This window comes from Cryptotermes secundus, unplaced genomic scaffold, assembly GCF_002891405.2.
Source record: "Cryptotermes secundus unplaced genomic scaffold, Csec_1.0 scaffold968, whole genome shotgun sequence".
Lineage (NCBI taxonomy): Eukaryota > Metazoa > Arthropoda > Insecta > Blattodea > Kalotermitidae > Cryptotermes > Cryptotermes secundus.
In genome coordinates this window covers 1,421,061-1,434,298 of record NW_019719376.1, presented here as the reverse complement: position 1 = coordinate 1,434,298, position 13,238 = coordinate 1,421,061, and the positions used below count along the sequence as shown (strand labels likewise).

The 13,238-nt window shown below is 43.0% G+C and overlaps 1 protein-coding gene across 5 annotated transcripts in view; it reads right to left on the bottom strand.

The window, feature by feature from the left end:
- The window catches only part of LOC111865867 (neutral ceramidase), a gene marked incomplete at its 3' end in the record, with an annotated part of 104,999 nt that overhangs the window by 20,997 nt on the left and 70,764 nt on the right, over window positions 1-13,238 (bottom strand). For all 5 annotated transcript variants that reach the window (XM_033752019.1, XM_033752016.1, XM_033752011.1 and 2 more), the window contains 1 exon segment: window positions 2,949-3,092. In XM_033752019.1, the coding sequence (XP_033607910.1) occupies window positions 2,949-3,092 (144 nt within the window).

Genomic DNA, 13,238 nt, shown 5'->3' with positions numbered 1-13,238 from the left:
TCCGAGTACTTCGGTTTCCCCTGCCAATCTTCATTCCACCAATTGCTCCACAATCACCCTCACCTATCATGTGGGGCTGGTACAACAGGCCAGAAGTGGCCGCAGTACAAGGGAATTAGTCCCACGCCACTAGCAATAAAAAAATGTTGCGTAACCTCGTTTCCACTGTTGCGTAACTTGGCAACCGACCGTTTATCCAGGGCCTGTCTTCGTGGTAACTCGTTCCACTTCCCGTTGCCCAACAACGGTTAAAGATGTCACAATAGCTTTGTTTTATGACATGTTTAGTTATCATACCGTTATCAATTTATGAGAAAAGTGAGAACCTCTGTTTCAGTTTCCTGTTAATAGGGATTATACTGGATCGACATTAATTAAATTCGCCTAACTATGTAGTTCAGTGTAGAGCTACAACCGCACGTTTCATTCGGATCTCTCCAGTAGTACAGTAGGAGGGACGTACAGAATAACAGGGAAGTCTGTATGTTGTGTGTTCATTTTGTAACTTCCTGCAATACCACGCAGGGTGGAAATAGTTAAAAGAACAGAAAGAATGTTGCACTGTATAAAACGGTCACAGAGATGAGACCTGCCGATCACAGTGGCTGCGCGGTCTAAGGCATGAACTGTCTTCGCCTGCTCGGACACTGGGGCTGTGGGTTCGAATCCCACTCAAGGCACAGTTGTCTGTGTGCGTTTATTCTGTATTTGTGTTGTTTTGTGTAGGCAGCGGCGTCACAACGTGCTGATCCCCTGTCCAAGGAATCAAAACTGAAAAAGCGGTCAAGATGCAACAAAGGACCGTAGAGCCATAGACAGAGACAAGACTCGGTGCACACTTCGGTGGCTCTGTGTGGTAATTACGTAGAAACAAACACTAGACCCCAACTTAACGGGGTTTATCGGAGTAGGACAAGAGAGATTAAACAATACATTAAGTGCTGTAATGGTGTCACGAAGAGGATTCGCCCCGTTTGTCTGAGCACTGCTCAAGGTGCAGTGCTGACATCCTTCCACGTGAGTTGGGGCTCTACTTAAGAGGATCTTACTCGTGTTCCAAGAAATTAATATTTGTCATCGTCATGTCTTCAGCAGACAAGAACAGTCTAGATTACATGCTTCGGCGAATTATTACATCTCACCTGAGAGTGCATGGTCTCTTAATCTTCACCTTGCAGTCTGCCACTAACATCCATTCATGCTTGATTTTAGGTCACCCTTCCTCTACAAATAGGATTAAGATGTAATGTGACTATAATTTGGAGTGTCACTTTCAAGTCCGTGAATTTGTACGATGTCACGTATCTGAGGCCTATTTGTTTCTAGGTTTACTTGGTTTCGATATGTCAGACTGCGTATTGTATGATAACCTGTACATATTCTAAACCACACGGTTCCTAGTTACATAATATTGCAAATGCCCCACTTACTTAATTTTCCATAAGTCTCTGATGATTATTAAGGCTTTTCCTCCAAAGTCTGTAACACATTTTCCCTCTTTTTTTAATTCGCTTGGTGGAGGGTGGAGTCCAACTGGGTCCACTCTGCACGGCGGCCACTGATTGGCCTAATGTACCTGCCCCGGGTGATTATGATGATGGAGAATTTGGTGGAATGAAGATTGGCAGAGGAAACCGAAGTACTCGGAGAAAACCCGCCCCAGTACCACTTTGTCCACCACAAATCCCACTTGACCAGACCCGGGATCGAACCCGGGCCGCCGCGGTGGGAAGCCAGCGACTAACAGCTTGATCTATGGCGCGGCCTGCCTACTTAGTTTCCTCCAAACTTCTTCCAAGTCGATCTCAATATAGTTCAAGAGACAGCCACGGATGTCGTGCGAAGCCCGCTGTGCCATATCCAAGTTTGGTCTTCAGATAATAATTTAATAGTAAATTCAGAAGTCAGAATTACGCGATTTTCAGTCAACGGTAGTAATAAGCCTGCTAGGTATTTTGTCATACTTCATAGTGGTCGTCTACTTGAACTAGTGACAGCCATTCAGCTAGCCTATATTTCCCGCCTTTTCTCGCCTGCTTTCCTTATTTCGAAAAAATGTAAGCAGGCCTATGCGATCTCCATATTGTTCTGTGAAGTCCTCCCTATTAACTCTGTAATGCCTGTATATCATGGCACCTGAGCCCATCTCAACGGCATGCTTCATAAATCCCACCCATAGGTCCTTGTGACTGTACGTTTATCCCTCCTATCGTTACTAGACAAAGGCTCGGTAAAATGTATTCATCCTTTCATTGCTAGGCAACGGCACAGTAGACACCTGAGCCCATCTCAACGGCATGCTTCATAAATCCCACCCATAAGTCCTTGTGTCTGTACGTTTATCCCTCCTATCGTTACTAGACAAAGGCTCGCTAAAATGTATTCCTTTCATTGGTAGGCAACGGCACGGTAGACACGTTCCCGCATAAAAGAATACACGAAATAACGGAAGCACTGTTGGACATGTGTGTCTTTGGGACTGTGTTTATCCCCCTATCGTTTCTAGGTAAGAACCCGGTAAAGATNACGGCACGGTAGACACGTTCCCGCATAAAAGAATACACGAAATAACAAAAGCACTGTTGGACATGTGTCTTTGGGACTGTTTATCCCCCTATCGTTTCTAGGTAAGAACCCGGTAAAGACGTTCCCAAGGCAACGAAGAATAGTTGGAGTCCTCACTTTGTATGCGATCCTTGTCGCATCAGAGGAAAGTATGCGATTAGTTCTTCCCGGTGCTTCTGTTTTATCCATTATGGAAATCGGATATTCATCATGTGTGTTCACAGACGCCCTCGTTTGTACCCTTCCCTCAGTCATCTGGGTTCAGTCCATGTAACGAGCAACACGCATTGCAGTCTAAAACAAGGTCTCACAAATGATTTGTTCCCTTAAGGTTTCACAGCAGAAAGGCTGTACGTATTTTCTCTGTTTATAATCTCACTTACCTCTTTCCGAAGACCATTTCCGATCATAGCGCAGTCCACACTGACAAATGCAAGTCTCTGTTTGCCGTCGTCGATGATGAAAGCTCGTGAGAACTGTCTCAGGTGAATTCCAGTACCTTTCTGTCCCAGTTTCGCGTAGCCCATCTGAAACGCATGAATACACGCGCTGTATTACAATCGGTTTGCAAAATGACATATTTAGATCGGTAAAAATATGGCAGATCTATAGTTGTTAAAGTTCAAGGCCTCCCTCAACTGCACTGATATTACCAGTTGCTGTGAAGGGGTCTGAGCACACCCTCAAAGCTTCTGAGTCGCATTCAGAAGGCGTTCTGTTCGAATACCAGCTGACTTGATGCTTTGTGACGTTCCCTTGTTTCTCCAAGAGAATGCACCTCTCATTGCTTCCTACTTATTTCTTGCTGTACTACCGGCCCTCACCAGCGTAGCTATATGCCTACAGTATGCGATACGTCATCTTGAAAAACGAACAGTACATTCCTACTCCTGACTTTCGCAACACTTCTGAATAATACACTCCTCTCTACCTAGACGGTACACAATCCAAGTACAGTACAATCTTGGTAATCGGACATATATGGGACCGAGGTACCGCCGGATTACCGAAATCGACAGATTAGTGGAAAATTCGGAAAAATTTATTAAGTTGTACTGCACAACATAGAAGTTTCAGAATTGATTACCATTTAACATAATTTAGCACGATTTATTTATTTTACATACTTAAATGTGTACTGTGAATTTCTGCCCGTTGATTCAATATTTAGGGCTTCATTTCACTGCGTTATTACAAAAATAAAAGTCAATAATTTTCTGTCTTTTGTTTGTAAATGCCTTTTTAGAACTTTTGTTTTCAATCTTTTCAATGTGAGGATGTCTTCAGCTTGCACGTTTCTTTCTTCGGCCCATTTATAACACGTGTTGAAGGCACTCATGGTGTCATCTTGTCGTACTGTGCGGATAACAGGCGGAGGAATGTATAGTACTGAAGAACTGAACCCCTGTGTATTAGCAAGGGTCTACATAAATCAGTTTGTCAAGCTCGACTGAATATAAGTCAGTCTCTGCTGCCTGTAGGAACCTGCACAAGGTCACGGACGCCTGTCTGGCGCCTGATGCCGGATTACTAGACGTGTCGGACTAGCGCACGGTCGGATTACCGAGACTGTACTGTAGTTGAATTCTCTCCGTTAAATTAACTAAAACCAATTATCTGGTGTCCCAATCTATTTCTATAATATTCCTACTTTCTGTCTAATCCTTCCATTTTCCTTTTTATATCTTAAAGGTATGTCTACTCCTGCTGCCAACCCTTAGGTGCATTATTTTTCTGCCCTCGTCGATAAGTCCAAATGAAACATCAGTAAAGGTAGGGCCACTTTTTGTGGGATTGTTTCTTCCCTAAATTCTTAAATTTCTTTCAGCTGTTTCACACAAACTTTGCTACCTAATGTATCATGCTTCTTCTCTTAGGCAGTTGTTGGCCGCGCCATAGCTCAAGCGGTTAGTCGCTGGCTTCCCACCGCGGCGGCCCGGGTTCGATCCTGGGGTCTGGTCAAGTGGGATTTGTGGTGGACAAAGTGGCTCTGGGACACGTTTTCTCCGAGTACTTCGGTTTCCCCTGCCAATCTTCATTCTACCAATTGCTCCACAATCACCCTCACCTATCATCTGGGGCTGGTACAATAGGCCAGAAGCGGCCGCAGTACAAGGGACTTAGTCCCACCCCACTAGCAGTAAAAAAAAAATAGGTAGTTGTTGAACCTATCAAAATTAGTGACGTAGTCAACGACTTAAAATCGCATAAATATTATGGAAACAATATAAAATCAAACCTCTACGTAAAAAATTGTAAACTCAAATATATTTAACATTTCGTCTCGTACAGAAAACATATCATATGTAAATAATCAACATTATTGACAAAAAAGACTCATTATTTAGTCCAGTAACTGCATGAACACCGGTTACGGTAGCCGAGCGGTCTAAGGTATGTACTGTCTTTCGCTCGCTTGGAAACCGGGATCGTGGGTTCGAATCCCACTCAGGGCATGGATGTTTAGTTTGTGTGTGTGCATTTTTCTGTGTTTGTGTACAGGTAGAGGCCTTGCGACGAGCTGATCACCCGCCCAAGGAGTCCTACCGAATGTGTAAGATCTAAAAAAACCGAAGTGAACGGAGAAGTTCATGGAGGTAGGCCTAGGCCCACTGGGGCTGTAGCACCAATGAAAAAAAAAACTGCATGAACAATAAAAGTGGAACAGCTACTCCAGTTAAATTATATATTTTTCCATGTGTTATTTATGATTATGCGCCTATATTTGTTGCAGATACAATTTTAGCGTTCCCAGACTAATCGCATTATAGAATACACAGTGCATTAATCAATTCCCTTGTATTTCGCTAATTGCTGATTACATTGATCGCTGAGCTGTCTGTCTGTTTCGCTCTGGCTGTGTGCCCCCACCCCCCACTTCAACATGTATAAAAGTTAACCGATTTTTACGACAACTGGTATTGGCATTATGCCACTAGATTTCGTCCGAAAGTTGTGCTTATAAATTTCCTGCAGTCAGTAATAACTACCCGGTGAATGCATGGACATATGAGGTGCGAGTCACTATCATCACGTGATCTGGGCTCATCAAATGCGTTTACTAACAGACTTTGGAAAAGTGTACAACTTTCGTTGAGGTAACTTTTTTTATAAACGTAAAACACAAAGTGACGCCTGAAGGAAGTCTGTTTTATCTGTGACTTTTATGGCGATAACCGATGAACTATTCGAGCTATGCATCTCGTGTTCGACGCGGCCGCACGTCATACATATACTTCTGCATTATATGTGAAATAATGTTTACAAGTCGACAATTACAAACATGGTGACGGTGCAAATTTTTTAGGTTATGTCCGTCAAAATTATACGCAGACAAAATCGACAGTGCCTATTTATGTAATGTTTTCTTTCAGAGAAAAAGATAATAATAAAAAATAACACTTATAACGATGATAATCTCTAACATATTTACCAGTACTACATGAAGCAATACATGTTGGGCTGCGCAAGAGTTCGAAACTTTCGCCATCTACGTACGAGTCCAGCATGCTAACTCATGAGCTAGGCTGAATATCATTGTTGGATTATAAATTTTTCTTATATAAATATGGGCTCAACGACAGAGCGTTTGTAGGACTAGAAGTCTGAAAAATAGGGGAGTGGGCTTCATGAGTTCCATCCGGAAATTCTTATTTCAAATAAACTTTGTATCTGAAACTAATCCATGCTTTATACCATTTGATAATTGTCTGCATAATAGACTCTTTGAAAAGAAAACCGGTAACGTTCGTTTTGATGGTCATTGAAAATTTTAGTAGAAGTTACACTGAACCGGGGGCACGCGGTAGCGCAGTTGGTTTAGGCACTATGCTACAAACGGGAAGGTCGCGGGCTCGAATCCCGATAAGGTCACTGGATTTTTTTCAATTTACCTAATCCTTCCAGCCGCACTATGACCCTGGAGTCGACTCAGCCTCTAGCAGAAATGAGTACCAGGAATATTCTTGGGGGTAAAGCGCGGCCGGCGCGTAAGGCTGACAACCTTGCCGTGATCTATGAGCCGATTGTCTAGAAAATGTGGGAACCTCAACATCTCACAAACCTATGGGCCTCCACGGCCTGTTACAGGGATAGCTTTACTTCTTTATACTGAACCGACATGAACTAAAGTTAAATTCGCAACATAAAGCGTTCAGTAATTCCCAGTGATACGTTTTATCGAAATCGGAAATTAAACAGACAGAAGGACGCCCGACCAACCATGTTCTGTTTTTATATGTACTTTGTATAAAAGAACAATGAAAATCCATAAATTAACTCTGTGAGCGAAATAGCGAGACTGACCGTTGAGGCAATGACGTAAATATAAAATGTTAGAAAGAAATAATAAGCCTGCTGAGTCCACCATCCTTGTCGGCAATTCGTTACTCATCACACTCATAACTGAGTACGTCTCTCGGTTCGGAAGGCTACTATTTTTATCTCGCTTGCTCATTACACCGTATTTTGTACAGAGTTTTTAACTTTTCCCTCATCTGATCTCCCCATTTTCTGAGTAATTTGTTAAGAATTATTAAAAGCTATTAATGGTCATAACAGGAAGATAGAGCACATGTACGCTACCCAAANCCTTGTCGGCAATTCGTTACTCATCACACTCATAACTGAGTACGTCCCTCGGTTCGGAAAGCTATATGGCTTGTTGAATTTGTTACTCCACATGAAATTAATTAATTAATTGACTTCCGGAGTAGCCTCGGCCGGTGAATTCTGTGCTTACAAACAATAACACATTACTCCTTCAGCAAACTGAAGGTTGTTTAATGCATTTCACTTCTAGAGGCACACTCTCTGTCTCTCTGAACACTCCCTCTCCATTTTATTGCAAAATAAAGGGGATCAGAGAACAAATGTAATTTCCCAGTACTTGACAGAACAGAAAGAAACTTCAGAAATTCAAAATTATTTGTTACATGGTTCATTAGCTGTCATCCAAAAACAGAAGTTAAACAGACTTCACGCGACCACGATTTTGTTCGAATCCGCATAAAACAATTATGTAATGAGAAGTTCTGGGAAGAACAAATCTCCTACTTTTCTTTCACTACGAACTGATTTACGAAGTGCGCCGCTGAGTTGCCTCACGGTTTTTTTTAATTATTTGACTGCTAATTTACAATCTACTCTAGTAACAGAGCAATAAGTAAACGTTCGGGCGCCGCAGTGGCTTGTTGTGATTACTATCCACTGATGGGTCTTCATGCGTCGCCTAGGTCTTCTGGCCAATGACGTTGGAGTCTCCTGTTCGCCAGGGTTTGAGCGGCGAGTTCATTTATTAGATGGTTGTCGTGGCCTACGATGCCATCTCTATATTTGATGGCTTTTTTTGTTGATGGCTTCCTTTATTAAGGGTATTCCGAGATCTGCGTGAAGGGTTTGATTTGATATGAACCAAGGAGCGTTTATTATTGAGCGTAGCATTTTTGACTGGAACGTTTGCAAAACTTTCGTATTGGAGGGTTTACTGCATCCCCACAGTTCAATCCCATATGTCCAGATGGGTTTTAATGTGGTTTTGTAGATTAGGAGTTTATTTTCCATTGACAGTTGGGAGTTTTTGCCTAATAGCCAGTTCATATTTCTTGCTTTTGTTGTTAACTGCAGTTTCTTAGCTTGGACGTGAGCTTTCCATGCTAGCTTTTGGTCTAAGTGGAGTCTGAGGTACTTGACTTCGAAGTGTTCTGGAATTGGTGCGTTGTTTATTGTAACTTGTGGGCACGTCCTACGTTCGGTGGTGAATGTTATTTGTGCCGATTTAGTATTATTCACTTTGATTTACCATAGTCGTAGCCACTCCTGGAGAACATTTAAGTAGTTCTGTAATGTTTCGGTCGCTCTATTAGGGTTTGTATGGGAGGACAAGATTGCAATGTCATCTGCAAATGTGCCCAGGGTTATTTCTTGTGACTGGGGGATATCGGAAGTAAAGATCAGGTATAGGAAGGGGCCAAGGACGCTACCTTGCGGTACCCCAGACTGGATGGGGTAATATTCGGAGTGTGTATTTTCTAGTTTAACTTGAAAGTAGCGATCAGTTAAGTATGATTTTAGTAACAGATATATTTGACTGGGTACGGTAGTTTTTAATTTGTAGAGTAGCCCCTGGTGCCATACTTTATCGAAGGCTTGCTGAATATCCGAGAACACTGACGCACACATCTTCTTGCCCTCCAGGGTGTCGTTTATTTGATGAACTATTCGGTGGTACTGTTGAATTATTGAGTGGTTGTGCCTAAATACGAACTGGTAATGAGGGATGATTTCTTCCATAGCCATCGTGTTTTGTAATCCGTTTCATAGCAGCCTCTCGAAAATTTTGGACATCATGGGCAACAAGCTGATTGGGCGATAGGACGAAGCTTCTGTCAGTGGTTTACCGGGCTTTGCGATCATGATCACGTGGGCGATTTTCCATTCTATTGATTAGAGTCAGTGAGCAGAGGAATATCCTACACGAAATAAGAAAACGGAAGGCTAATTGGATTGGTCATGTTTTACGCAGAAACTGCCTTCTAAAAGAAGTTATTGAAGGAAAGATAGAGGGGCGGATAGAAGTGACAAGAAGACGAGGAAGAAGAAGTAAGAAGATTCTGGATGACCTTGGGGACAGAAGAGGATACTGTCATTTGAAGGAGAAAGCTCTAGATCGCATTAAGTGAAGGAGTTGTTTTGGAAGAGACTGTGGACCTGTCGTCTGACAAATTACTGATGATGATTACTGATGATGATGATGATGATGATGATGATGGGTAGTAACAGAGCCTTCTTCGAGTTCTCTTTGAGAACAACGTTGTGAAGATGGGAGATGGGGGAGAAACGTGACTCAGAGTATATAAAATGGCGGACTTTGGTAACAGCTGCACTGAGCCATCAGTTTCTGCTACATGCAGTCAGTCACATCATTCGTAAACTTACAAATACAATTATTCGTAAATTTTGAAGGAAAAAAGTATATATTGTTAACACCTTTGTCTCACTTCTGCACACAACTCTTCGTCTTGTCACGTATTTTGGGATGTGCGTGACTTATAGACGGGTTTTGGACTGATGACCGGTTTTACTGCACACTTATACAACCTGTTGCTACACTTCAGAAACCACTTATGACACACTATCGTATGTCTTTCCTTCATCATCTTCGACTGCCTTCTCAAGAGGCTCCTTCAATTCTCATTCAGCCGGCCTTTAATCCTCGTTTTAAAACCTTGGGCGGGCCCAACAGGAAACACCTTTTGTTGTAGATGCATTTAGCTAGCCGTTGCATAGAAACAGTAGTTCTATCGTTTCATGCGGGAACATGTTTACCGAGTTGTTGCTTAGCAATGAACGTCTATTCTGGCTCTGCTATTCCGGCTTTCAGGCGTCATGTCACAGTATATACTGTTCTCAGTAATTTCTTTTAACCTCTTAATAGTTTCTGAATTTGTTCTTATTTGTTATGAATCAGACTTCATTCTCTTTCTGATCCAGTATACGGAATTTCATTACAACCGAAAGTCTTGTTAACACCAGTATGTCTCGTGTGTCAGGCTGTTTTGTGGAACAACGGCGACTTGCACTGGGACGTCGGGTTTGGAATGAAAGCTTTCTGCGGTACATAAATAGTTGTACAGCAAGGAATATATGCTGAGACATCTGGCGGACTTATCCAAACTACTAATTCTCGTCCTTCGGCGTATTACGTCCCGTTGTTTTTTTAAGGTCGGTAGTGTAGTTGGTTGAGGCACTATGCTACAAACGGGAAAGTCGCGGATTCGAGACCCGATGAGGTGACTTCTTTTTTATTTACCTAATCCTTCCAGCCGCACTATGGCCCTGGGGTCGACTCGGCCTCTAACAGAAATGAGTACCGGGAATCTTCCTGGGGCTAAAGGGCGGCCGGCGCGTAAGGCTGACAACCTTACCACCATCTGTGAGCTGATTGTCTATAAATTGTGGGAACCTCAACATCTCACAACCCTATGGGCCTCCACGGCCTATTAGGGATAGCTTTACTTTTACTTTTACCTTTTCCCATATCCCTACGATATCAAAAAGGTTCCTGTTTTCCAAGAAATGTGCTCGTAAGTTATACATATTTTAGTGTTATATTAATCATTAATGGAAATCCATTTTTCGAGACCTGACGTCCCAGACCACCGATCAAGTCCCACAGGTTAGGAAACACGGGTCTTCACCGCGGAATAAAATACCACATTCGTGATGCTTCACATTACAGACGTTCCGTACTACTACAGGCAGACAATTCACAGACACAGAAAGCGCGTTTCGTTACACTTTGTTAAGTATTCACCCCATCGAAAAACATTTCAAACAGAAATAGAGGTCTACATTGTACATTATGCATTCACTTGTGTGATGAGCGGCCTTGGAGAAACTGAATGAAGTTCAAACTCGACTACACGTGAAGTAACGGAAAACTGTTTGATGTGCACCAAAGTTAGATTCTCTCGGCTACTTTTAATGCAGACAACCCCACCACCGATACCCAGTGGCAGCCAAAACCATTGAATACTTTCGAAGATGAAATACTTGTAAGTGGACGGATATTGTACATGCTCTCCAAGTTATTCGAGAATACTCAAGTACTAACTTTCATTTACCTCATTTCGCTTTTCGCTTAGGGGGGGTGGAGTCCAACTGGGTCCACTCGGCACGGCGGCCAGTAATTGTCCTATTGTAGCCTGCCCCGGGTGATTATGATGATGGAGAATTTGGTGGAATGAAGATTGGCAGGGGAAACCGAAGTACTCGGAGAAAACCCGCCCCATCGTCACCTTGTCCACCACAAATCCCAATTGACCAGACTCGGGATCGAACCCGGGCCGCCGTGGTGGGAAGCCACCTATGGCGCGGCCCTACTGAGGGCCACTTAATTAGACGCTACATACTGTATTAAGTCCTTTGAGCAATGTTTATGGATATATGGCACGTCTATTTTATGACTATTAAGCCATCACATATGGGACCCAACCACTTCAACCGTTTAGGATCCACTGTAGTTAAGGGCCTTGAATGCATTTCAAGACGGACAAAGCATGTATTAAATAAATGCTTTAGGGGTCCATAAAATACACGTCATATCCTATAAAATATTTCCGCAAAGATCATTATCCTTTAGGAAATCACCACTATAATAACACGAATTCTATTTCTCCGCCCATAGCATTGTCAAAATTCCTGCGACTACCCTAATAGGAATACACTATTACTCTCTTTCCTTATCGACAACCTGAGGTGGCAGGCTATTGTTGCGTGAAGAAAGGGAGATTAGCCAGTGTTAGTTAACTCCTTCAGCTTTCCAATTCAGAATCATTTCTGAAACTATTTATCTTAAACAGATGCCTGATAGGGCTCCTTGGTCTGGGGATCTGCCCATCGAAGGCCTCTACCTACAGACAACACAAACATAGATAAGAATGCGAACATATTCCTTGCCCCAAGTGGGATTCTAACACATGTTATGAGTGTTCCAGCCTTGCGAAACAGGACATGGCGTAGACAGCGCGGTCACGTGATTGGACATGCCTGTACCTACCCTGTTCAATTAATTCCAGAGGCCTTATCCCTTCAATATAAACCGGAGACAGAGGAAACTGAGTCCTCTGCCACATTAATCCAGTGGAATCGTCACCTTCCTGTGATGATGAAGAGTGTGTAGTCTTCAGCTTCATCTGGTTTCTCCGTTTCGGTTTGTTGCCCTGAAATATCCCAGTTCTCAGTACTCACAGTATCAACTCCTTCGTGAATTAATCTTTAGACTTAGGTAAAGGCAAAGTTAGTCGGTCACGGTAGCCGAGCGGTCTAAGGCGTGCACTGTCTTCGCTCGGAAGCCGGGTTCGAATCCCACTCAGGGCATCGATGTTTGTGTGCGTTTTTCTGTGTTTGTGTACAGGCAGAGGCCTTGCGGCGAGCTGATCACTCGCCCAAGGAGTCCTACCGTATGTCTAAGATCTAGAAAAACCGAAGTGAACGGAGAAGTTCATGGAGGTAGGCCTAGGCCCACTGGGGCTGTAGTGCCAAGGAAAAAAAAGGCAAAGTTGTCCCTGTGCTTAACTAATTAAGCACTACGCCATGGAGGTATATAGGGGAGTGGATGTATAGATCCACATTTTCTTGACCTTGTCACTAGTTGGAAGTGAGTGGTCAGCTTCAAGCCTCGGCCGCTTTACTCCCGGAGAAAAGAGCCCCAGGAACCCATTGGATAGGACTCCAAAGCCGGTCTGAACGACGTGGAGAACATTCTTGACCCTACCGGGACTCGAACCCCGACTTCTCATTCGTCCAGGCCGTAGCCATTCCTCTACCGGGTCCCTTTTTAAGACTTGGGCAATTCTAAATATTGAATTACCCTTAGATATATATATTTACCTGAGTCCACCCAAGTTCAGTAGGGCTCAGTTCCCAGTGATGTGGGGATAATCCAAGAAGATATGCATGCCCTTCCTCTGATATTTCATACATTTAGTATGTATATTTTCATCGGAACCTATACACAATATCTATCAAACTTTTGTTCACCTTCTCCCCTTGGAAGGGAGCCATTCCTTCTCAATATACTGTTTCCTCCATGATTTTGAAGGCAACTTGTGGTAAGAGGCATTATCCACAACGATTACCGCTTCAGGTGGAGGGTTAGCAAGAGGTTACTC